Source organism: Megalobrama amblycephala, linkage group LG12 (assembly GCF_018812025.1).
Source record: "Megalobrama amblycephala isolate DHTTF-2021 linkage group LG12, ASM1881202v1, whole genome shotgun sequence".
Classification (NCBI taxonomy): domain Eukaryota; kingdom Metazoa; phylum Chordata; class Actinopteri; order Cypriniformes; family Xenocyprididae; genus Megalobrama; species Megalobrama amblycephala.
The window spans coordinates 23,435,830-23,462,671 of record NC_063055.1 but is presented as its reverse complement, the minus strand read 5'-3'; the positions used below and the strand labels follow the sequence as shown (position 1 = coordinate 23,462,671).

General features: G+C 37.1%; 1 protein-coding gene across 2 annotated transcripts; it reads right to left on the bottom strand.

The window, feature by feature from the left end:
• Positions 1 to 6,177: 6,177 nt before the first annotated feature.
• Positions 6,178 to 26,401, bottom strand: mov10b.2 (Moloney leukemia virus 10b, tandem duplicate 2). Of its 2 annotated transcripts, XM_048210530.1 has the most exons (22): positions 25,925 to 26,401; positions 25,736 to 25,844; positions 22,812 to 23,008; positions 21,739 to 21,977; positions 21,339 to 21,588; positions 18,997 to 19,122; positions 18,169 to 18,331; positions 17,932 to 18,086; positions 16,740 to 16,916; positions 14,944 to 15,091; positions 14,622 to 14,789; positions 14,309 to 14,406; positions 14,116 to 14,213; positions 13,894 to 13,992; positions 12,023 to 12,125; positions 9,323 to 9,440; positions 9,039 to 9,230; positions 8,841 to 8,912; positions 8,601 to 8,726; positions 8,355 to 8,443; positions 8,151 to 8,266; positions 6,178 to 6,526 (listed from the first exon to the last, which is right to left on the bottom strand). In XM_048210530.1, the coding sequence occupies exons 1-22, from the start codon at positions 26,104 to 26,106 to the stop codon at positions 6,465 to 6,467; spliced, it is 3,087 nt and encodes a 1,028-aa protein (XP_048066487.1). In that variant the 5' UTR covers positions 26,107 to 26,401; the 3' UTR covers positions 6,178 to 6,464. The 2 variants fall into 2 exon arrangements, 1 of the variants encoding a protein (XP_048066487.1); XR_007187553.1 differs by lacking the exon at positions 6,178 to 6,526 and having other exon boundaries at positions 8,217 to 8,266; positions 8,864 to 8,912.
• Positions 26,402 to 26,842: the final 441 nt, after the last annotated feature.

Here is a 26,842-nt window from a genome sequence, read left to right as displayed (position 1 = left end):
TAAGTCAGTTGTATTTGTGTTTCATTTTTTGAGAGTGCAAGAATGATGTTGAACCAACATCAATGCCATTTCCATTTATTTTTTTGTTGATTTCAACATTTTTTCAACATGAAATTGATTCTTAACGTTGACACATTAACATTGATTTATCATTGTTTCGATCATTGCTTGCTATCTGGGTTGTTTCTTATGAGGTAAATAAAGTGGGTTGAATCCAGGCAGCTCTAAAAGTTTTTAGAATAGAATAATCTGGCATCCTTCTGAAGGCACTACGCCTGCGCTTGAGGTGTTGAATGTTGTTGAATGCTCTGTTAATAATTTAAACATGTTAATTACACAAATAAAATGTTTAGCATAGATTGATTGAACAGTGGTTGATTAGCCTATATTTATGTATTTATTGTAGACTTTATTATTAAACGAAGTAAACATTTTGCTGAAATATCCACAACATAAGAGCGCACGGTTTATACGTCGAGTTGTGTTCGTTACTATAGCAACAGTAGAATCCGGGTGCAGTGTGTTTCAGAATCAAACAATCATTGTAAAAATAACTTTTGTTATATCAAGATCTCGAGAAAACAACTTTTATGTCGAGATGACGAGAAATTTGACTATGGAAGCCCTAAAAGGCCATGGAAATTAAAATTGAAAAAATAATAATCCATGGCCTTAAGAAAATAACTCATGATCACGAGAAAACAAGATAGAAAAAATAATAATAATCCATGGCCTTTTAGGGCTTTCGTAGTAAGCCACAATGACAATAGAAAAAAACTCCCAGCATGCATCACGGTATTTTTGTTCCTTTACTAGATCTCAATGACAGTCAGTTTTGTTCCTTTAAGGGATCTCAATTGTTGTCAGTTTTGTTTTATTATGAGATTTCACTGATGTTTGGTTCTGTTCCTTTATGAAATTTCAATGATGGTTGGTTTTGATCGGTTACGGGATCTCGGTCGGTTTTGTTCGATTATGAGGTCTCAATGACAGTCGGTTTTGTTCCGTTATGAGATTTCAGTGATGGTTGAATTTGAAACAGTTCAAACTGTCAGTTTTGTTTGTAAATAATATTTTAAAGTATATTAAAATAGAAAAACATTATTTGAATTGTAATAATATTTCACAATATTACTGTTTTTCTGTATTTTTGATCAAATAAATGCAGGCTTGATGAGCATATGAGACTTCTTTCAAAAACACTAAAAATAGTACTGAAAAAAACAGAATGCTTCCATGTAAGTTCTAAAAACTAAATAAAGTACTATATCATTTTTAACGTGAAACTAACTAACTAACTGCCTGCATGGTATGTGATGTAACGTAGGAATTATTTTTGTCCCAGGGTTACACCCCTTATTTTCTGGGGTTTATTTTAACCCTTTATTCAGTACAGTTTATGGTGACTGTACTGGAGCATTGGGTGGTATGTGATGTGTTGTAGGGACTATTTTACACCAGGGTTTCACCCTTTATACAGTACAGCTTATTGAGACTGTACTGGGGCATTAGGACCCACTCAGGCCACAGGTTGATCAGACCCTGGCCTCTCTAACACCTCTTCCCACAGCTACCCAGTCTCCAAGAAGGTCTTCCATCCAGATAGAGACCAGGCTCAACCATGCTTAGCATCAGTGGGTGTGCAAGTGAAAGTTGCGCTACGTTGAGATTCATATGCTGATTGCTCATATCTGTGTTTGTCAATAATAATTTATTATTTTCTGCTCATCTTCTAACTGATTTGTACTATACAGTATAATCTTGTTTCAGTAAAACAGGTTTATAATTGAAGTGTATTAAGGGCAAAACACAATTATTACACTTCAAACGACATCAATAATTCATACTATTTTGCAATGATTATTTTAAGAGAAACATATTATAAGAATTAAGAGCCCAAATAATGGAAACACCAATCACTATTATGGTGACTACAAATGAAACAAACATAAACATTAAACTTCTGTAGATGAATGAATGAAATAAAGTCAGTCTGGTTAGTAATATGTGAAGCTGTAATGCTGTTTGTGGAGTTGTTTAATCCTTCTGTACTGAGATTTGGAGAGATCTGGGGCCTCATTTATAAAATGCTGTGCAGAAACCATCCTAAATTTGATCTTACGATCATTTCTCAGATGTGCGTACGTGTGATTCATAGAATGAATGTACTCACAGAAAACGAGCTCCTCTCTTTCAGATGTGAAATCTATAAATCGCAAATGATTTTGAACTTGCGCGCAGATGAATGGTTTCAGTTCTCAGCGTTGTAAACTACACCTAATTAATTTCATTTATATAAAAGATCACCAGTCATCGTCCAAATCCTTTAATTTAGAATGGCGAGCTGCAAGAAAGCTTCGATTTCCAAAAACCTGCAGTACTCTGACCAGGAAAAGAGTGTACGTCTGCTCAGACCTTGATGTGGTGCTAGGCTAAAAACTGTCGGGTGTTGGCGTGGATTTAAGCGTACACACGCTTTATGAATGAGGCCCTCAATGTCTTCTTTTATCTTCAGTTGATTTTATCTAAGGCTGTGGCTGAAGTCAGTTGTAGTTCTTGTGTTTCCGTTTGTCTCTTTTTTTTCTTTTCTCTTCAGTGATTTTGCTTGTTAACAGGCTTATTAATGCTAAGATGATTCTATAAATAATATATAAAGATTTTGTGGCTCAGATAAGGTGCAGTTCTGTTTTATTTCTTTTCTCTTGGCTGACATGTGGCATTGCTATGGCCTGCTTGTGGCTCAGATCTGGTAAACAGGAGCGGTCCGCCCAAGTGTCATCATTCCACGCCACATGTGGCCCGGATCATCATACCACTCGTGGCAGATGTAGGCCGGATTTGGGCCGGCACAAAGTTTCTATCTGGGGAGTGTCATTTGGAACTCATATACAGTTATTTTTTATTAAAAATATATGTTGATAATGATTAAACACTTCAGTGAACTCCAAAGGCACCATTTTAGGTAGACTATATAAAGGGATAGATTGTTTGTGTGTGAGAGAGAGAGAATCTGGTGTTCACTCATCCTATACTACAATGAAATAAATAATTTAATGAATAATGCCTATTTTACTACCCTTTAAACCAATAAAATGTTTAAGGTACAGTAGCCCCAAACAAAGGAATAAAAAGGTTGTACAAAGGTTGTGAGGTATAAAAGCTAAATTATCATAGAGTTAAGATAAAAAGTCGCAATTACCTTTATGTATATATATGTATATATATATCTCTAACTTCCATAGCTGGCAACACAAATATCTTAATTGCAAGTAGAGGTGACTGAGTTACTAAATTCTATTTTTGTGTCCTTCAACAAAGCACCTAGTGGGACTGTCTGTCCCTATAATTGGTGTACAGCATGTTACTTTAAATAAGAGGACAAGAGGTCAAGAGAAAAAGGCCCTGGTTGGTGTAAAGGTGGGGTAGGCAGTTTGTTATTTTTTAATGGCAGTCAGAAAATATCCCTGTTTAATTGACAGATAGCACTAGATCAGGTGTGCTGATGTTGCAGACCTGTCTCTGTAATAGACCTATGCTCTAAAAAAATCTACAGAAAAAAAAAATAACCCATAGGTGATGAGGCTAGGATCATGAGCATGTAGGTGTAGACATAATGGGAATAATGGCTTAAAGATCACTGGGACTCAGAGTAATCTCAGTTGGGTATAGCAGTACATTCAATAGCCACAAGAGAGAGACATACACACTGTAAAACCACTGGACAGAGGAGAAATTTTCATTTAACATTCATTTAATGGACATCATTTGAAAATATATTAACATGTCTGAGGTTTAATAAAGCACAGCTGAAATCTAAAGGATATATATAAATATATTCTATTATTTGCAAGCTTGAAAATTACACTTCTAAATTCACTGAAATTTAAGCCAGGTTCACACAATGTTTTGGATACAATGTGTATCATACAGTCTGACTGTAGTTAAAAAATGGTTAATGTTGCAGTGTTATAGTAGGAATAAAAAAAAAAGGCACTTTATCATCAATAAACAGTGGTTTATGAATCAGTCCATGTGCTCATATTTTCAAGGTAGGTTAAAGTATTTTTGTATAGTAAAAACTAGGGGTCATGGTTTCGGTACGGTTCGGTATGTGCTATGTTCAGGGAAAAAGACTACTGTCAAATAAAAATAAAGAACAAATAATCAAACTACAAGCAACAGCACAAATATATACAATATAGCAAAGATTTAAATAAAATAAACAGTGCTTTTCAGGTTTTTAGGTATCTAAAAGTAGTTTTTAGGTACAGAAAATGAATAAAATAATCAAATATAAAAACGACACTGCATATTATCTTCACAGTATAAATAAAATAAAGACTAATCATTATTAAAGTTACAAAAGCTATTAAGTCAAAAGCAGTGAGTTATTTCTTTGTCATTTGTTGTTTGATTAACTTCTTAACCTTTAAGACATAATGCACAATAATGCCCTGGTTTCACAGACAGGGCTTAGACTAAACCAGGATTAGGCCTTAGTTCAATTAGGATATTTAAGTAGCTTTTATAAACGTACACTAGAAAAAAAAACATTTTTGGTGTGCATCTTGAGATAAAACAATGGCACTGACATATTTTAAGATTTGTCAGTGCAAGTTGCTTTCAGTTAAAACAGCTCAAACATGTATTTTAGTCTAGAACTAGCTTTTAAACATTGTCTGTGAAACCATGGGATACTGTTACACATGTTTTTGAACAGACCTGAACAGCACACAATGCTATTTGCGTTCAAACTTTACTGATTTAAGCCTTGCTAAATTAAACATTCAAGAGCAAGGCGTGACATAGAACTTGTGCGCGCCGTGAGAAGATTTGTGTGTGCGCTCATCCAAAGCGTGCACATGCTCAGACAGCGTGAAAATACTGAGTTCTCTTTCAAGTCATGCGCTTGAATGGACAAATTCACACAAAAATGATGTCAACATGCCCGTCTTGGCAAGTATACAAGCACACATAGTCGGTTATGTCTTAAAGGTGCCATCGAACGTTTTTTTACAAGATGTAATATAAGTCTAAGGTGTCCCCTGAATGTGTCTGTGAAGTTTCAGCTCAAAATACCCCATAGATTTTTTTTAATTCATTTTTTTAACTGCCTATTTTGGGGCATCATTAACTATGCACCGATTCATGCTGCGGCCCCTTTAAATCTTGCGCTCCCCGCCCACGGAGCTCGCGCTTGCCTTAAACAGCATAAAGTTCACACAGCTAATATAACCCTCAAAATGGATCTTTACAAAGTGTTCGTCATGCAGCATGTCTAATCGCGTAAGTATGGTATTTATTTGGATGTTTACATTTGATTCTGAATGAGTTTGAGGCTATATGCTCCGTGGCTAAAGCTAACATTACACACTGTTGGAGAGATTTACAAAGAATGAAGTTGTGTTTATGCATTATACAGACTGCAAGTGTTTAAAAATGAAAATAACGATGGCTCTTGTCTCCGTGAATATAGTAATAAACGATGGTAACTTTAACCACATTTAACAGTACATTAGCAACATGCTAACGAAACATTTAGAAAGACAATTTACAAATATCACTAAAAATAACATGATATCATGGATCATGTCAGTTATTATTGCTCCATCTGCCATTTTTCGCTGTTTTCCTTGCTTGCTTACCTAGTCTGATTATTCAGCTGTGCACAGATCCAGACATTAATACTGGCTGCCCTTGTCTAATGCCTGGAACATGGGCTGGCATATGCAAATATTACGTAACAGTCGGTGTTATGTTGAGATTTGCCTGTTCTTCGGAGGTCTTTTAAACAAATGAGATTTGGAAACAATGGAGTTTGAGACTCACTGTATGTCATTTCCATGTACTGAACTCTTGTAATTTAACTATGCCAAGATATATTCAATTTTTAATTCTAGGGCACCTTTAAGTGAACATATAAAAGTTTAAAAAGACATTGCATGTTTAACAGTACATGTACTGGATCATGCATTATGTCTTAAAGGAAAAGAAGCCTAATATTCCTGCTGTCTGTGTTTTTAATGTTAATCAAACAACAAATGAGAAAAGAAATCACTCACTGCTCTTGACTGAATAGCTTTTGTAATTTCAATAATGATTCATCTTTATTTAATTCATACTGTGAAGATAAAACAGTTTTTTATAGGCTTTTATTCTTGACTACTGTTAGATACCTGAAAAGCACTGTTTATTTTATTTGTGCTGTTGCTTGTAGTTTGATTATTTGTTCATATTTTCTTTCATTTTATTTGACAGTAGTCTTTTTTTCCCTGAACATCGCACATACCGAACTGTACTGAAACTGTGACCCTAAAACCGTGATACAAAGCGAACCATGAGTAATTTGAATCATTACACCCCTAGTGAGCACCCAGATTTAAAGAATTGAAAGATCCAGGATTTCCATACCAGCTTCAAAAGAATGTGTAGAACAGGTGTGGCTAGTGAAGACTGGCTCTTTGTTAGTAATCGTGCCTCCACTCAGGATTCAGTTGTTGTTGGACCACACTCTCCTCAGTTTCCTCTAGGGGGTGAAAGAACACAACAGTCGTTTTTTTCCACATCATGCCTTCTTGAAACTATTATTATTCATTTACAATTATTATTTAGGTTATATTATTAGTAGTAATAGTAATAATACAATTGTAATTTAAATATGTATTACTTAAAGGTGCCCTAGAACTTTTTTTTAAAAGATGTAGTATAAGTCTAAGGTGTCAAAATACAGCTCAAAATACCCCATAGATTTTTTTAAATTAATTTTTTTAACTGCCTATTTTGGGGCATAATTAGAAACGAGCCGATTTCAGGTTGCGGCCCCTTTAAATCACGCGCTCTCCGCCCCCTCCCGAGCTCTCGACACTATCACAGCATAAACAAAGTTTACACAGCTAATATAACCCTCAAAATGGATCTTTACAAAGTGTTCGTCATGCATACTGAATGCATGCGTCGGATTATGTGAGTATTGTATTTATTTGGGTGTTTACATTTGATATTGAATGAGTTTGAGGCTGTGCTCTGTGGCTAACTGGCTAACACTACACTGTTGGAGAGTTTTATAAAGAATGAAGTTGTGTTTATGAATTATACAGACTGCAAGTGTTTAAAAATGAAAATAGCGACAGCTCTTGTCTCTGTGAATACAGTAAGAAACGATGGTAACTTTAACCACATTTAACAGTACATTAGCAACATGCTAACGAAACATTTAGAAAGACAATTTACAAATATCACGTTATCATGGATCATGTCAGTTATTATTGCTCCATCTGCCATTTTTCGCTGTTTTCCTTGCTTGCTTACCTAGTCTGATTATTCAGCAGTGCACATCCAGACGTTCTGCCCTTGTGTAATACTAACTGCCCTTGTGTAATGCCTCAATCATGGGCTGGCATATGCAAATATTGGGGGCGTACACCCCGACTGTTACGTAACAGTCGGTGTTATGTTGAGATTCGCCTGTTTTCCGGAGGTCTTTTAAACAAATGAGATTTATATAAGAAGGAGGAAACAATGGAGTTTGAAACTCACTGTATGTCTTTTCCATGTACTGAACTCTTGTTATTTAACTATGCCAATATAAATTCAATTTTTAATTCTAGGGCACCTTTAACACTTATTAAACTATAAATCACCATAGAACAAGACTGCTGGAAACTTTTCAAATTGAGCAGAATCTAATTCTATTTAGAACAATATTACCAGTAAGTAATATATTTATTTGAGATATAATTTCTAACTGTGATTGAAGTCAGTTGGACAAGTTCTTTAAAGTCTTAAAAGCATTGTAATCAGGTGTGTATGTTTTTGTTTTTTGTTTTTTTGCTGACAACCGGTTTTGAAAAAATGGAAGAAAGAAGACAACATCCTGTTTGCAATGTGAATGTAGACAACAGAGCATATGCATTAAGGCAAAGTCTTGAAATCTGACACGATGTAATGTTTTTGGCAGAACATCAACAGACACGCATGACTACTCCATTTTTTATTTTTTTTTTCAAATGAAGAATTCCCAAGTATTTTAAGTGCATTAAACTAAATCAAGTTTAATTTTTCATCCTAGTGAAAGATTATTTCTGAAATTTACATTAGCCAGTAAAGTTGTAGTATGAAAGTCAATGTTTTGTGACTGCCAGAGGTCTCACCACTCTCATCCTGGATGTTAAGAGCAAGTAGACACTTTTCAACCTCCTCTATTCCCTCTACATTGGTTAAGGGAAGCCCGGTGTAACCACCCTGATCGGAGCAGAAGTCAATAAACCTATGAAAATACACAATTTTCATTTAGTCAGTTCCTCATCAGGGTTTGCATTTCATCCATGTGTAATTTGGAAGTGTACAGTATATACCGGCCCCAGATTTCATCTGTCCGCAGAATGATGGGGTTTCCCACCATGATGAACAGGGATTTTGCTCTTGTTACCGCCACATTGAATCTCTAAAGAACAAGACATGAAATGAACAAGAACAAGTTCTTGCACATTGTTACAGAAAGAGCATATTCACAATGTAGTTCACAATGTAACACACAACTTAGTTCAAATTCACATCATGTTGTGGTATTACACTACTCTTTTAAAGTTTTGGGTCAGTACCTTCTCATTCTTGAGAAACCCAATGCTGAATGTTTCATCCAAAATGATGTGTTCCTTGCTGCTGCGAACAGCCGACACCATGATCACTTTCCTCTCTTGGCCTTGAAACTCCTCCACGGAACCAACCTACACAACACACCGAACACACAAAGGGAGGCGGCTATCATTTTGTGTTGACCTGTCCTAATTTAAGACAAAAAGCCATACCAGAGTGTGTACAAGGCTTAAACTCAAACTAACTTTCAGGTCATCAATGCACATACACTTTTGGAGGTCCTCGTCTGATTTGATAACCAGTCTGATCTTCTCCACCTATGAAATCAAACCCCAGAGAAAGTAAAGTGATGGTGCAGACCATCAGAGATTCAAGAGAAGTGGCATGATATTTTTAATTGCTATTTTGGTGACAGAATAGGGCTGTCCAAGAGCAGGCTCCACCTGTTTCCTGTAGGGGGCGATAATGCCAATATCTCTGGGGGAGATTCTAGAGATTCCCCTCTTCGCCTGTGTCAGGAGCAGCTTCTTCAGGTAATCTATGATGATATCGATTTCAAACTTGTTAAAGAATGACGGGCTATTCGACTCTCTTTCATCCTTCCCAGGAACTCCATGGAAAATCACAGGAAATCCCTGATGGGCGTGAGGGGGACAATACACAAATGGGTAATCTCCAGGAAACAGATTAAACTATAGTGACTAAAGTGCTGTTTAATATGTCTCACTCTTTTGGGCAGGTGCTCCCAGTTGCAGTACTGGTTGGAGCTGATTTCATTTGCACATGCCTTCAACTCCCCATCATAGAACAGCTCATTAGGAACCTTCAGAATGGATGGATGAGACCTGAACAGAGGCGTAAAGAGTGCCTGAAAATCATGCTTGAGTAAAAGCACAGATACCTTACAGCAAAAATGTCAAAGGCAAAGCGCACAAGATGCCCTTAGATGGCGATATCGCTTCTTTATAGCTGAAAAAAAAACTGCTGCAGAAAAAGTTAGGTGCCATGCAAAATGTAATATGTAATTGCATTACTCATCCCAAATGTATTGGATTAAAAGTACATTTACTTATACAAAAATGTAGTCAAGTAGAGATCAAAAGTTGCTGATATCTTTGATTCTCGGTAAAACTACAAAGTCACCAAAATATACTTAAGTACAGTAACTAATTACATTTACTCAAATACTTTACACCTCTGGAGCTGAAGAGAGTGTGAAGGAAATTTTTAATTCCTTTTTCTTGCAGGATTAACATTTATATGCTCTTTTGAAAACTACACTGTGTTCCAAATTATTATGCCAGTTACATATCAGTGGGATTTCAGTACAATAAACATTCAGATTTTAGTTTTTCAAAGAAAGTGTTTGTTTTATTTCTCTGTATCTTTTTAGATAACTGGTATCAATTTCAGACAGGTTTGTTTAACAGTTTGCCAGGTCTACCTAGGTAAATGGAAACCATACATAAAGATGTTGTTCCACATTATTAAGCAAGTCACAGTTCTCGTGCAATATGGGGAGGAAGAAAGATCTTTCTGCAGATGAAAAGCATGAAATGGTGAAATGTCTTGCAAAAGGCATGAAAACAACTAATATTGTGTGAAAACTGAATGGAGATTATCAAACTATCGTAAGATTTTTGAGTAATTTACAGTACAAGAGAACCTGACAGATTAAGGCTTATTAAGGAAATGTTCTGTCAAAAAAATTAATTGTATTAAAAGGACAGCTATAAAAAAAAGCCAGTGTTGAGCAGCAAACAGGTATTTGAAGCCACTGGTATCTCTGGAGTCTTGAGAACCTCTCCATGCAGGCTGGCAGTTGTGCATAAGGTTACATTTCAGCCACACCTAAACATAGCTCACAAAGAGAAACATTTACAGTGGGTTTAGAAATAACTAATTTTTAAATAGTTTTATTCACTGACGAATACCATACTACAATGGATGGTCTAGATGGATGGTTGGTGAGTGGCCACTCCATTTAAAGGGTTAGTTAACCCAAAAATGAAAATTCACTCATTAATTTCTCACCCTCATGTCGTTCCAAACCCGTAAGTCCTTTGTTCATCTTCAGTACACAAATTAAGATATTTTTGTTGAAATCCTAGAGGTCTTTTTAATCCCCCATAGAAAGCAATGTAATTACCAAATTCAAGGTAGTAAAAACATTGTTAAAATAGTCAACGGGACTACAGTGGTTCAACCTCAGTGTTATTGTAACGAAGCAGGGATCCATATGCAAAGCTTTATTGAAAGGTGAGCGTGGTCGTACAGGCATGGTCTAACAGGAACAAACAGGTAGAGCAAGGGACAGGCAGAAATGTGGTCAGGATAGAGGCGGTAGATCAGGGCAGGCAGATATCGTTCACAGAACAGCAGACAAGGCAAGGATCAGGACAGGCAGCACAGGATCGTAGACGGTAGACAACAGGTTCAGTAACAGACAGCCAGACAGGAAAGTAATGCTTGGAATTGTAACACAAGGTAAACAAGATTTCGCAATGTGGTGGTGTGAGTGAGTCTTTTATAGTCCAGGTAATGAGCTACAGCTGTATGTGGTGATTGGTGTGGAATGTGCATGTGACAGGCAGGGAGGATTATGGGAAGTGTAGTCCAGGAACTGACAGGAACTGACGGTGATCGTGACAGTTATGAAGCGATGAGAATACTTTTTGTGCGCAAAAACAAAAATAACGACTTTATTCAACAAATTCATCTCTCCCCTGTCATTCTCCTATGCTATTTACATTCAGCGCTTCCAAGTTCTACATCAGAACGCAGACTCAAAAAGTATTCTCGTCGCTTAAGGTTCAACATTAAGATTGACCACTGTAGTCACACTGACTATTTTAACGATGTCTTTACTACCTCTATTGCTGTCCTTTTTATACTTGTGTTCTCTTGAGTTCTCTTGTGCTGTAAATTTCTCAAAAATCTTACGATAGTTTGATCATCTCCATTCAGTTTTCACACAATATTAGTTGTTTTCATGCCTTTTGCATGACATTGCACCATTTCATGCTTTTAATCTTCAGAAAGATCTTCCTTCCTCCCCATATTGCATGAGAACTGTGACTTGCTGAATAATGTGGAACAACCTCTTTAAGTAGGTTTTCTATTTACCCAAGAAGACCTGGCAAACTACTTTATAAACCTGTCTGAGAATGATTCCAGTTATTTAAGATAGGAGAAATAAAACAAACACTTTCTTTGAAAAACTAAAATCTGAATGTTTATTGTACTGAAATCCCACTGATACGTCACTTGCATAATAATTTGGAACACAATGTAAATGTCCTCAACACCTGGGCCAAAAAGAGGAAACAAAACTAGTCTAAATATAAAAAAGAGGAAACAAAACTGTGATAGTGATAGTGACTTTGACATTTTGACTTTATGAACTCGGCAGACCGGTGCGTCCTACCTGTAATTCAGAAGAAGTTTGGTGACGTAGCGTTTGTCAAACTCAATGTCATCTTTCTCATAAAGATCATTCTGTGTCATCAGCCTCTCCAGCAAAGAGACATCTACAGGAAAGACACTCAACTCCGGATTACAATTTCATTACAATAATACACACCATTTTGCGTTATACCTTCATTTTTAGTCACAACAGTTGTGATTCAGCAATTGTTAAAGGTTAAAGGCAGGGTAGGTAAAAAATTTATAAAAAACTTTTTTTTCTAAATTTGTTTAAACTTTATTTATATATCAATACATATTTAAAATGTAAGTACTCTGAAAAAGAAAGTATAAAAATCGAGTGTCTGTAGACCTCTCACGACTGTTTTAAAGACAGCTTATTATTTCCACACTCCACCCCCTCCCTTCTGGGCTCCTTCCAAAGCCACGCCCCCAAAACGCATGAACGTGCGACTCCGACCACTGAGCTGGAAGATGCATTATTTACCTGAGACGAGCGGAGAGGAAGGAGCACAGTGCATGTAGTGACATCATGTCAGAATCACATGTAATAAAAATAACTTTATAATTATGAAGATAAACATAATTTAATTCGCTAACGAGTTAGTTATCTATAAGGCAAAGCTAAAAACAGGTTGCATGATACACGTTTTTCCATTACCATCATTTACACTGTGATGAAGATGAATTTCGTGTAAGATTCATAACATATACGTTGTTCTACAGATAAACAGAGTAACATACACTCAAATATCAACTCACAACTGCATTGCAGACACAAAATAATAACACACACATACAACAAAGTGTGTACGACACACACAGATACAAGATAAAGACATCAGTAAACATAGGTAGAGAATATAAAAACAAAACAAAGGCGAAAAAAAACGTGCAGGTAAACTTACAGGTGAACATGGTAAAAGAGTTAGACAGAGGGTAAATATAGTTCTAAGAAAAGTTCCTAGATGCGGAGTAACGTTAGGCCTACTATCTGTTAAACATGTATTTAGTTATCTAAAGCAAAATTATGCACAATTCAACACTATAGCTATCATCTTGAGCTAGGCCTATAGATTATTTATCGTCTCTACTACGGCTCGCTAAGTAATGTTATGTTAGCTATATTACGCAGCTACGTGTGCTAATGACACATGCTTCATGAAAAAATAAACAAAAAAATATGGATGATCAAAATACAAAAAGAAAGATTTACCTGTCCAGCAGAAATAAAGCAATCAAGGAGTTACTTTTCAGCCCCTTGAGTTCACTCAGTTCTCGCCATCGCTGGAAAGCCACGCCGATATTAACTCGCGTTTTATTTCTTTGTTTATCCAAAGACTTTTTGTTCATTGCCTTTTCTTGTACTGTTACTGTCTTCCTTTTTTGCCTGGTTTGCCTTCACTAACTGCATAGGCCGGTACTGTGAATTTTGCTTGCTGTTTCTCTGCCATTGTTTTGGTATTCCTAGGATCCATGCCTTTTGAATTCCCCAAATCAAACGTGCGCGCGCAAGTGGGCAGGTCATGTGTGGCAAAAGGGTGGTTGCCATGGTTGCGAGAGAGTGACAGCCGCCTAAGCCAATCCTATGTTTCGTCCCGGATGGAAATAATGAGCTGTGTTTAATACAGATTAAACGGTCTAGAGTCACTCGATTTTTATACTCTTTTTATCAGAGTTCTTACATTTTAATTATGCATGGATATATATAGAAAGTTTAAACAAATTTGGAACAAAATTTCTTACCTACCCTGCCTTTAAATGGTAAACAATAACAACACTATTTTTTGGGAACATAAAATAATTTTAACATGAAAATAATCAGCTTATAGGTTTGAGTGAGTGATGTGTCTGTATATATGTGCATCTCACCAAGCCCATAATTAATGGCAAGAGGAGATCTCAGGATTGGTCCCAGCTGCTTAGGATCCCCAGCCAAAACAAGCTGCCCAGTCTCTGCATTCAGCAGTCCTAAACACACCCAACGAGATAATGTAATGATTCAAAAACGGATCTCACTACTATCAGACCTACTACAGTTCATATTTGGGGCAAAAAGAGCAAACTCGCATCTGAGCACGAGTGGTTGCCCACCTGCCACACTGATGATGGTCTCTGACTCCACAGCATGCCCTGCCTCATCCACAAAGATGTGAGAAAAATGATCCACAGGAAAACCCCCACTGACCAGCCTACCAACACAGACACAGTGTTTACTGACTGCTATAAATCATACCTGTGAGAGAAATTTGAGTTTATTGTGTTTGAATAAGATGATGCCCTTCACCTGCCTGCGGTGACTAGAGTGCTGACCAGGATCTTGTAGGACATTAGGTCCTCTTTACATGGGAAAATAATCATCTCTCCATTCACATTACTGTTGTTCTAAACACAGACACACACACAACATAGACAGTCAAAATAAAAACTGTAGGCACCTGTATACAGTAACTCCATATACCATTTGGTCACTTAAAAATACATGAATTTCACTGCATTAATAAAGTGTGACAAAAAAAATAAATATCTTGTCTTCACTAAAAAATAAATGTTTTTTTTTTGTTTTATATGTTATATATAATTTAATATAATTCACTTACCTTTAGAACTTCAGGGATGTCTTTTGGATTGCGTGAGCTAGCGTAGAGTCTGTATATTTTATGTGCATCGACATGTCGACTAGTGATCAACTTTTCACACAGTTGATCAGCTGCACTGTTAGAAGGAGCGCAAGCTAGGATATAGGCATCGGGTATATTCTTCTCCAACTGAGAGATGTTGAGAAACACACAGAAAGAATGACTGAATGCATTAGCTATTACACTAAATTCTTTCACAAACGCAAATATAATACCATGTGACATTTTCATGCAGACCTGGTGGGAGTGTGTTTACTTTGGTGTGTATGATTACTGGTTTTACCTGTTTGATGGCCTCCACTATCGTGACGGTTTTACCAGTGCCAGGAGGACCAAACACCAAGTACGGTGCCGGCTTGGATGTACCGGCCACAATGTTACATACTGCGCTGTACTGTTCAGGGTTCCTCTCAAGTTGTTGATCAAAGAGTCTAGAGAAACACACATTGTGCTGAAATACTCAGTGTTTCCTTCTGAAGGTTTAATACTAGTATAATAATAATAGCACATTTACAGGTGCTGGTCATATAATTAGAATATCGTGAAAAAGTTCATTTTTTTTATTGTAAATTATTTTTAAAAATGAAACTTTCATATATTCTAGATTCCCTACATGTAAAGTAAAACATTTCAAAAGTTTTTTTTTTTTTTTTTTATTAAATATTTTGATGATTAGAGCGTACAGCTCATGAAAGTCCAAAATCCAGAATCTCAAAATATTAGAATATTTCCTAGGATCAATCAAAAAATGGATTTTGTAAAACAGAAAAGTTCAAGTTCTTTAAAGTATGTTCATTTGTACACTCAATACTTGGTCGGCAGCACATAATACAGCAAATGACTTGCTCCTAGCACAAATTACAGCATCAGAGATGTGTGGCATGGGAGTGATCAGCCTGTGGCACTGCTGAGGCACTATTGAGCCTTCAGATCATCTATATATTGTTGGATCGACTGTTTCTCATGTTTCTCTTGAAAATATCCCATAGATTCAGGGGTCAGGCATGTTGGCTGGCCAATAAAGCACAGTAATATCATGGTCAGCAAACCACTTGGAAGTGGTTTTTGCACTGTGGGCAGGTGTTAAAGTCCTGCTGGAAAAGGAAATCCATAAAGCTTGTCAGCAGATGGAAGCATAAAGTGCTCCAAAATCTCCTGGAAGATGGCTGCATTGACTTTGCACTTGATAAAACGCAATGGACCAACACCAGCAGACATCACGGCCCCCCAAATCATTACTAACTTCAGAAACTTCCCACGAGACTTCAAGCAGCTTGGATTCTGTGCCTCTCCAGTCTTCCTTCAGACTCTGGGACCATGATTTCAACATGAAATGCAAAATTTACTTTTATCTGAAAAGAGGACTTTCAACCACTGTTCACTGTCCAGTTCTTTTTCTCCTTAGCCCAGGTAAGAATCTTCTGACGTTGTTTCTGTTTCAGAAGTGGCTTGGTAGTCCTTTTCCTGAAGATGCCTGAGTGTGGTGACTCTTGATGCGCTGACTCCGGCTTTATTCGACTCATTGTGAAGCTCTCCCAAGTGTCTGAATCGGCTTTACTTGACAGTATTCTCAAGCTTGTGGTCATCCCTGTTGCTTGTGCACCTTTGCCTACCCAATTTCTTCCTTCTAGTCAACTTTGCATTTAATATGCTTTGATACATCACTCTGTAAACAGCCACCACATTCAGTAATGACCATCTGTGACTTACTCTCTTTGTGGAGGGTGTCAATGATTGTCTCCTGGACCATTGCCAAGTCAGCAGTCTTCCCCATTAGTGTGGTTTCAAAGAACAAGAGATACCCGGAATTTATACTGTAGGGATGGTCATTTAATGAAACTCAAATATACATATTCTAATATTTTGAGATACTGGATTTTGGACTTTCATTAGCTGTACACTCTAATCAACAAATTTAAAAAATAATAATAATTTTGAAATGTTTTGCTTTACATGTAGGGAATCTAGTATAAATTAAAGTTTCATTTTTTAAAATAATTTACAATAAAAAAATGAACTTTTTCACGATATTCTAATTATATGACCAGCACCTGTATAGCACATCTGGGTCTTACTGACCTCAGTGCAGGTGGAGATACAGGGGTCATGCTCCTTGAGCCCACGGGAAACAGCACATCTCTGAGGTTGTGCTGGACCGCCATGTGTACAGCTCTGTGTTGCAGTCTTAATGGGAGACGATTCACTGTGAACTCTACACGGAACTTCATATTATCTATGAATACATGGTCAAGGAACCTTAACACACACACACACACACACACACACAAACACATAATATAAAAAAAATCAATCAATATCAATAAAAACAAAAATATCAATAAAAGCTTTCCATCATGGAGGTTGTTTTTTTTTTTTAAATAAGAATGAAGATGTTCCAAATTATATATATATGTATCAGCTTTAATGCATTACAAAAATGAAAGTGGAAGTGACATGTGAAGGCCAAGTATGGTAACATACTCGGAATTTGTCCTCTGCATTTAACCCATCCAGTTAGTGCACACACATTAGGAGTAGTGAACACACACTGCAAACTGTGGACAGACACACCCAGAGCAGTGGGCAGCCATTTTGTAACCTCATTCACTGCCTATTGAGACCCGAGCTCGTAACCTTCGGGTTACCAGTCTGACTCTCTAACCATTAGGCCACGACTGCCCCCAGTCAAATGTCAAAAGATTCGACAAAAAGAAGTATTCAAAATGTGTAATTTAACATACAATCTGCTAAAGAATGGAAAAATATGGCCAAATAAATATGTTAACAGATCATTTTTTCCCCCACAAAATCTGTAATTTTCTGTCACACTGTTTGGATGTAGTAAAACACCCACAGATGTAGCAGAAAATATTTGGGCCATGTTTGCATTTTCTTCTGTCACTGGCCATAATTCTAAACTTGAAATCAGAGATTATGCATAAAATAATGTATTACATGTGAAAATCGGCTGACAAACAAATAATTCTAACCTGGCTCAAAGGAAGAATCATGTCTTTGTGGCAGTTTTTCTGGTGTTTAAGTGATAATACAAGACTTCTTTACCTTACAAATGGCTGTCGAAAGCAAAAATGCTATGAAATGCATGATATATTTTGTGAGAAAGCGGTTAAGCTACAGCAAAACAGGCCCCATTTTGGCATCAGCACCCCAAAATTAGTAAAAACAATTATTGGATTTCATTCCGCAAATATGATGCAGGGCAGTGTTATGCCACATACAGAATGTTTTAAATGTCACTCATACTTCATACCTTCTGGAGAAGCCCAGTTTGACCTGATCCAGTTCTACTTTGTGGACGTAGCCCTTGTATTTGGTCACAGTTGAGAAACTGACCTCCTCACTCTTAGTGAGAAGCAGATGATCTCCCCTCAGGACTGATGGCCTGTTCTCTGATACACCTGGGAGCTTTAAATCAATATACACAAACAGACCTTAAAAAATCGTACAATCTCCAACAAGTGCTTTAACGAAAGACATTTCCACTCACGTATAAGACCATTAGTCTTTTGTCATTTTTATCCCTGGATAAGGTGACTTGATCTTTGTTGTATCTCTTGATATCCACATGCATCTGACACTCCTCCAGTTTCAGCAGTAAATCAAAGCGTTCGGCATAATTATGGAAGCTCAGCGGACTCTGCAGTAATGACCTAGACACCATCAAACACATCAAAGGGAAAATCATTATTTTTTAAAATGTTCAAATGTTAATGTACATGAAGAGGATGAAGGAATATTCAACATAAGTATATACTATATAACACTAAGCGGTATGGCCTACAAATAAGCCTACAAATAAAATAAAGCACAATTAACAAAATGTTTTCAATTAAATTATCTTAGTAACATTTTTCCACAAGTAGATGTCTTTAGATTATTCTGGAATATTCCACAAGTTTGCTCTTTTTGCGAAAGTATTATATAAAGCCATAATGTGAAAAAACTGCACAGGCATTAGACCAAACTTTGACCAAAGCTTATGTTCCGGTGTTTCTGTAACAACTCAAACAAAACAGTACGGCACAAGCAATGCCAAGGTCACAGGTTAAATTCCCAGGGAATGCATGAATTTCTAAAATGTTTCTCTTCAATATGTCTCATCAAATGCATATACTTAATCCATACTCACCAACAAAAGGGTAGCTGCACCCCTGATTACATCCCTAAAAATGATCTCAAACCAGTTCTACATGACATAATTGGACACTTGAAGGACACTAGCTGAAGTCTATCAGCATATTAGAATGATTTCTGAAGGATCACAACACTGAAGACTGGAGTAATGGTAATAATATTTCACTTGAATGACACTAACTGATGTTCCTGAAATTTTCCTCTGAGCATCCGGTCATCTTTCAGGAGCTTGGCCAGCATGGGGATGTCAGGAGAAGGAGTGTATTGCCCCAGTGGCAGAACATTTTCAAGAAAGTTCTGAACATAACTACAGAAGAAAAAAAAAACACATGGAGAAACACATAAATAAATGTATAAATAAATCTAAAATATCTATTTACATTTCTATAACTTTAAGGAGCAAGACTAAATATTTCAGTATATATATATTAGGGCTGTCAATCGATTAAAAATTTTAATCTAATTAATTACATACTCTGTGATTAATTAATCTAAATTAATCGCATACATAATTTTTGCTGTGAAAGTATTAAATAATTCAATTCAAATGAATCAATGCAGGGTTTTTCCTGGGTCAAAAATGGTCTTCGGTGGTGACAGACATGGTCATCCACACAAACACTAAAAAGTGCCCTACCCACATGATCTGCGAGCCCGATACTGACAATAAAGTACCCGTCACTCTCACTGTAATTCTTTCTTGCCCTCTTTGCAAAAAAAATAAAAAAAATAAAAAATGATTTTATAGCTTTGTAAGAGAATGCTTTTTTGCTAAACCTGAAAAGTATTAAAAAGTAGCATTTAGAAGTTATATTAACTAATAATATAATTTTCTACCATATACAATTGAATGCACCTAGCTAACAACTTGCTTTGTTCTGGTTTCACCTCACTCCAGTCTAAACTAACTGATTTTATAGGTAGGCCTAATTTACTAGTCATTGTCATTTAAATAACCTGAAAATATTGTGGATTATTGTGGATTATTAAGGCTAATTTTACTAACCACTCTTGCTAAATGGGGAAAGCACACTTACTGTATGTTCTCATTTCAGAGTTGTTCGAGTAAATGATTCATTATAGACCGTGTGGACAGATCAGTTGTTGTCATGATTCATTAAAATGAATCTGTTCAAATGAGTCATTTGGTCGCGAATCGGACATTAGAGGACGTTGACGCGTTGCGTGCGAATCGCGACTGTTATTAGGACATCGCAAAAGATTTGTCAACAAAGAAAACACTTCACCACTGGATAGGATTTTCTTTTTGTCTACTGAAAGTGTGGTTTATGTCAGCTGCACGTGCAGGGCGCCTGTCAGAGAAGATGAGGTGACGTTCTTTTGAGCACTATTCACACCCAACGGTTATTCAGGAAATGAAACATCTCCGAATGCGCCTCGTGAAACATGGATTCGGTCTTACGAACTTTTAGCATTGCGTCAGTTGATTTAGATTATTATTAGTGATGGCCAATTTTGAAACACTGCTTCATGAAGCTCCGAAGCTTCATGAATCTTTTGTTTCGAATCAGTGATTCAGAGCGTGTATCAAACTGCTAAAGTCACGTGATTTTAGTAAACGAGGCTTCGTTACGTCATCACTGTTTCGAAACAGTTCGAAATTTCAATGGTTCACCGATAGAGGGCGATGATAAAGTGAGCCCATGAATCATGCAGATTCACTGAGAACTACTGAACAAGTGTCTAGGGCTTTACCCTATGGTTTTACCTGATCTCCGATCAGTTTTATACATTTGTAGATGTTTTAATTATACATTAGAATAATTAAAATTAATAATGGTAGTTATTAATCTCTTATTGGCCTGTTTAGCTTGAGCCATGGAACAAAGAAACAAGCCTTTAAAATTGATAAAAGAACACATATTATACAGACACTCTATATTTAATCTTATTAGATGATTAGTTAATTCCACTTAATTGATTTTACTTTCAATAAAACTTTTGCAATACATTTGTTAAAGGGTATTTTTAATGCATGTTTGGCCTGCGTTTTTGTTGCATTTCCACTGTTCTGACCACTAGGGGTCACCGTGGAGACGGGTGTCAGATTGTTTCGAAGCCTCGAATCATTACGGCACATTTGCTTCAACTGTTTCAGTGTTTCACGAAGCCTCGATCTGCCCATCACTAATTATTATGTGTGAGGTAGAGAGAGTGCGAAGACGGTGCTTACTTTGAAGACAGAGAGAGCTCGCACGCACGAGAGAGGAGCTCTGCTCGTTCTGTCCGTCAGCGCAGCAGTCGTCTCCCTCCTTCATTTTACAGTCGAATGGTGGCTAGAACGGCTCCAGGTTCAAAGGTCAATACGGAATGGATTAATCTGCGTTATTTTTTTTAACGCGTTATTTTTTCTCAGATTAATTAATCGAAATTATAACGCTTTATTTTGACAGCCCTAATATATATATTTTACATGTTATTTTTTTAATTAATAACTTTCATAATATTTTATATTTTATTTAAAATCAAGTCATATCATAATGTGTGTAATGTTTCTCTTACCCTTCCGGTGGAAAACCCTCATCCACTTTACAGTTTTCAGGTTCGGAGATGTTGAGTCTCAGGGGTTTGAATGGTTCTGTAGGACCCAGTAGGGCTGCAAGCTTAGTCCTGTACTCTGCCTCAATGAAGCGCACAATGTGGAAGGGACGGGTGGCAGGCTGGGTGTTCTGCTTAAACTCAAATGCCAAAGTAGCTGAATAAACTCCAACATGTCTGCATTTGAATCTCACCGTCACCTCATACTTTTCTCCTATTTAAAAAACAAACAAACAAACAAACAAAGATTTACTTTAATTTCTGATAGATCACATTAAAGGCATCAAACCAGAATATATCCAAATGTAACCTCCAATTAACATGGTGCAACTGGATCAATATGTCAAGTGTCGGCCGTACTCGCCTGGTTCCAGACGTAGTGGATTGTCGCGTGTGACTCTCCTGCTGTCTTCCAGAGTGAAACACTGCAGCCAGTGAAGAGCAGTGTAGTATGTGAAGTACATGGCCCCTTGACCCGTGTTCTCCACAAACAGCTTCAGCTCATAAACTTCTGCCCGATCCACAGAGATCTGAATCTTTCCATTCTCCATATAGAGCTCTGAGGACACCCGCACCCCATGCTTATCAGCTATAAAATGGGACCTGGGAAAGAGAAGAGCAGCATTGCAGATTTGTTTTTATTTAAATAAGCACTTGCAAGAGAGTCATTCACAAATAAGGTTTTTAAAAGTGTAAAAAAAAAAAACATAATGGAGATATAATTAATTTTGAAGTTTTATTAAGTGTTAACAATGAGATTATGTGGTTTTTATAATTAATTAACACTGCTTTTGTCATTTGGACAAAATTTGTTACCAAAATTTGGCTAAACCAAAATTTCTGTTTTACCAAATGACACTTTTGGTAATAACGAATGACAATATTTTCAAACAATGCTAACAGGCTGATATCTAGCTAGCTAACAAAAGGACAGCCAAACATTTTATATTTAGTACAACATTTTCTATGTTTTATAGCGGTTGTACCGAATGACCTGATGTTTCGGGACATCCGTATGAGCAAGTGAAAATATATACATTTATTACATTTTAAGATATTTTAATCACAAATTAAATGGCTGTATTGGCCTTTGGACGGTTAAACCGAATGACCTTTTGACACTTCAAAATCTTTAAAATACATTTATACGTAGCAAAATATAATTAAAACCTTTTGGATTCAATAAAAGAGATCTAGTTGTACTACCTGACATACTTTGGATGTCATATCTTTGTTTTTTATTATTATTAAGGCCTTTAGACAAAAAAAAAAAAAAGACCCGTCATGTCATTGACCCAAGTGTCAATTGTAATTTTGACATTACGAGAGTAGCTAATACATATAATAACAAAAGAAATGTTAAATATTGTTTGCCTATGTGTTACATCCAGTCTCTGTCTTGGTAAAGGAAGAAATGCATAAAGGATACCAGTTCACCTGTCTGTAGTGTTCAATCGCTGTACAATGTCTTTTGCCAATCTTCTCCTTCCTCTGACTCCACCCTCTGGCCCTGGAACGGAGGCTTCCTGGTCACTAGGGGGCCGCAGTGAGCTAACATTTCTCTGAATGGGAGTAGCTTGGTTTTGCTGTCTTCGACAGGATCTGAACCATTGATCGTGCAGTCTCACCCGGACCTGGATGTACCTCTTTCATGAGTGAACTACACTGAAGTTGTATCACATGTTTGCAAAATTTCAACACACATTAAACAATAAATGTCAGTCTAATGCAGAACTGATATTTTACATAAATAACACATTTAAAACTGAGCAAAGAAAAATGTCTGTTCTAAAACTCTCCATATACATAAAACTTCCAGTCAGTGAGAAATATTAGCCTTTCCTTGTACTCTATGCCAAGGTGTGTTGTTACACTATATTGTCATAATGGGAATTGGCAAACAAATAACCTAATATAGGCTTTTTAGGCTAATTCTTTAGCAAAGTAATAAAATAAAAAGTTAAATAAAAGTCAAAACAATTATGAAACACTATGCAAAAATTGTACCAAACAATTTCCCAATTTTTTTTTTTGTCAAGTGAAATTGTAATGAAGAAAACTCTTGTCCTGAGAACACATTTAAACTTTTCAGTCAAAATCTACCCTCTAATTTGCTAGTGTGGTTTTATTTTGTTCACTTGCAAAAATATGATTGGTATACTGGGATTTTAATTCTAATTCTGAAATACAAACATTATTGTAATTTATGTGGGTTTTGAACTAGGTGTTTGAAACCAGCATTTAAAATCACTGCTAGAGGAAACTATATCTGTGTAATTGGACTTTTTACGAGTTCACCCTTACATATAATCGAACATAGAAAAGTATGCATATTTGACAAGCTGTCTGAAGGGAGGGCTCCAAGCTCGGATTTTGAACCAAACCCAGAGTACTCTCCCATCCCAGGTTGGGATAGGAAATATTTAAGAGTGAGGAGCTGGTGTGGTGGAGGGATGCTGGAAAACTGTCATGGGATAGAGGTCGTCTATTAGGCCTTGTCCTGTCTTCCTACGAGTCTGCACTTTCGTGATGGAACGCATCCACTTCTTCGGCTACAATCAATGCAAAAATTGCATGGTCTGCCTTGAATGACGTTGGTTCAGCACACTATGAAAAGCACGAAGATCTCGCCAGCCGGTGGCAAGCTAGTGTAGTTCATCTCGAACAAGCCTATTGTAAAGGCTGATTTATACTTCTGTAATGGACCTACGTCATAGCCTCTACGCTGTAGGCTACGCGTTGGTTTTCATTTATACTTCTGCATCGTAGTTCACGTTAACATACAGACAGCTCAAAGTGCTTCTTCTTTGGTGATTGGTCCGCTTCTACCAATCACAGTGCTTGCAGTCCACGTAGAATTCACGCTGTCACATTTCCGCCCGCTGCTTCCTTCCACTCCCCACCAGAGGTCTCTGTTTCAACATTAAGACTATTTAATTGCGCACACGCAGTCACTTCATTCTGGACTACATTTCCCACAATCCATCAGCTAGGCACTGATCACACTCACACCTGTTTCGCATTAGGTTCCCTTTATAAGCTGCACTATTTCACACACACACACTTTGCTGAGTATTGTTTAGCCTTGTATCTGACCTTATCGCCGTGTTCCTTGCCTGTGTTTTTGACCCTGGACTTTTTCCTTGTTTATGATCGTTTGCTGCCTGCCTAGACCTTTTCCTGTGTTTGGGTTACTCTTTCGCCTTGCCTTCTTGTATCTGTTTGCTGGTGTTTAACCCTCTGCCTGTACGACTACACTCATCCTATTAATAAAGCCTGCATGTGGATCTCCAACTCCGTTGTCCCGTCCCATACATGTTACAGACACGTTGTTACATTTTTGGAGAGGTGCACGTTAAGCTACGCCATAGGCTACGGGTGCTACACACAGCCAATGACGTAGCTACGGCGTAGATTCGATGCATAAGTATAAATCAGCCTTAAGTCCAAAAGTGCATATGAAGTGTGCCATTTGGGACATGGCCTAAATATATTCATCCTCTTGTGCTAATTAGGTTGATTATCTGAATGTGGTCCTCCCAAAAGTTAAAACATCATTTTGACTCAAAATCTTAATGAGCTATTGTCACTGTAACAACCAGCCCAGCCTATAACCTATAAGGACACAGATCACCGGTCTAGGTATATTTTGATGTATAATTTTATGTAGGCTTTTTTTCTTATTAACATTTTCATGTTATTAGTAGATACTTTTAGCTTAACAGGTAGCCATGAAAGGTTACATAAACCTGTAGGCTGTGGCTATATAATACCACATTTATAAAACAACTTCTGTATTTCCTGAGCTAAAAGTTTACGATGACCCAGGCCAGAATTCAGCCTTCAAAATGTCTTGCTGATAAAAGTATTCACGTGACTTGACACGTGATCTCCCCTGCTGAAAAATGCATGATTTGCATGTTGGTCATGGTTTATGCTGGTTTAGCTGGTGTACTAGCATATTAATGCTGCTCTCAAGCATAACTAAGGCTGGTGTACCTGTTCCACAGGCACTCCCCTTTCCCATGTTTGTGACCAGCAAACCAGCAACATGATGGTCCCAGAACACAAATCATGCCTTATGCTGGTTACCAGCAATGTTGGATTTTTAGCAGGGTCCGCATTAATAGAGTTTTTCTTATGGGGACCAAAAATGTTCCCACAAGGTCACAGATTTCTATATTGCCAATGGCCAATTTGCCATTCTTGTGTCCACTCAGCTTATGGTTTACCCGGAACACACACACACACACACACGTCTTTACAGGACTATAAACACTGATACTGGAAAATATATACTTCAAACGGGCATAAATCATCTGGCTAACTGATAGCCAATAGTAAATAATAAGGTTTCTTACATTGCTGTTAAAGTAAACATGACCTGTCCTGGAAAGACGCGCTTTGTTGCCTTTTCTCAAAGCAAAGATGACTCTAGAGAAGTTTGGATCTTTGACACCATCGTCCGTCCTGACAAGACAAATGTGCAACTGATGATGCACTTGGTAATTTAACTGACGATTAATAAAAACACATTTACATTGTTTTACCTGTCTCGAAACTCTTCATTGTAGATGTCTCTGAGCTTGTTTCTGTCAGTAATGGATCTCCTGTTTGTTTCCTCTAGCATCTCTATGAAGTCCAATCCAATTGCGCGCACAGCTGCAAGAGAGAGATGACTATTCCTGTTTCTTCTGTTCATACTGTTAGATACGTAAAGCTCTCTGGTCATTTACTATCACAGAACGAAAATTAACGGTTTACAACCACACTCTCATATAAAACAGGCGCAGCTGTTTCTGCGGAAGAGTTACAAATCGGACAAAACGAAACTTAAGCGTGTAACGTTACGTTAATCCTGCAGATTACTTCAATGATATACGCGTCCCTTGCATATGTGTAAGGACAAATGTGAAATTAATGGTATAAGATAACTGTAGGCTACTCCCATAACAAAAGTTTCAGAATTATTTGAATAAACTTAATTGAAGCGTTCAGAGAGGTACGCACGCCTCCTGTCGACCAGAGAGCAGCACTGCAGATAGACGGAACTAGAGATATCATAATCAAGTCTGCATGTCCGCAAAGTCTCTAGACCCAGTGAGGATTATTGCCTGGCGACAATGTCACATGACAACCCTGCTGAAAAACAAAAACACTTAAAGAAGAAAGGCTGGTTTGGAGACATTTGTCAGCTCTCCAAACTAACTTGTCAGCTCTATCAAAAAACTGGATTGGCCAAGGAAGAGAGACCAGCTTTGGCTTGACTTAAGCTCATTTCATATGCATTAGGTTTCCTTTTAATTTAAAATTTGTAGGACTGGCCACATAATGCATGCATGTGTGTGTGGTTGTTTAATCAAAAGTGATGTCAGCAAATCATATCAATGATTGGACATGCAGTCCACTAGCTCAGTCACTGTCATGGGTCCTCTAAAGATGGCAGAAAGCATAAAGTTATTTTTTCT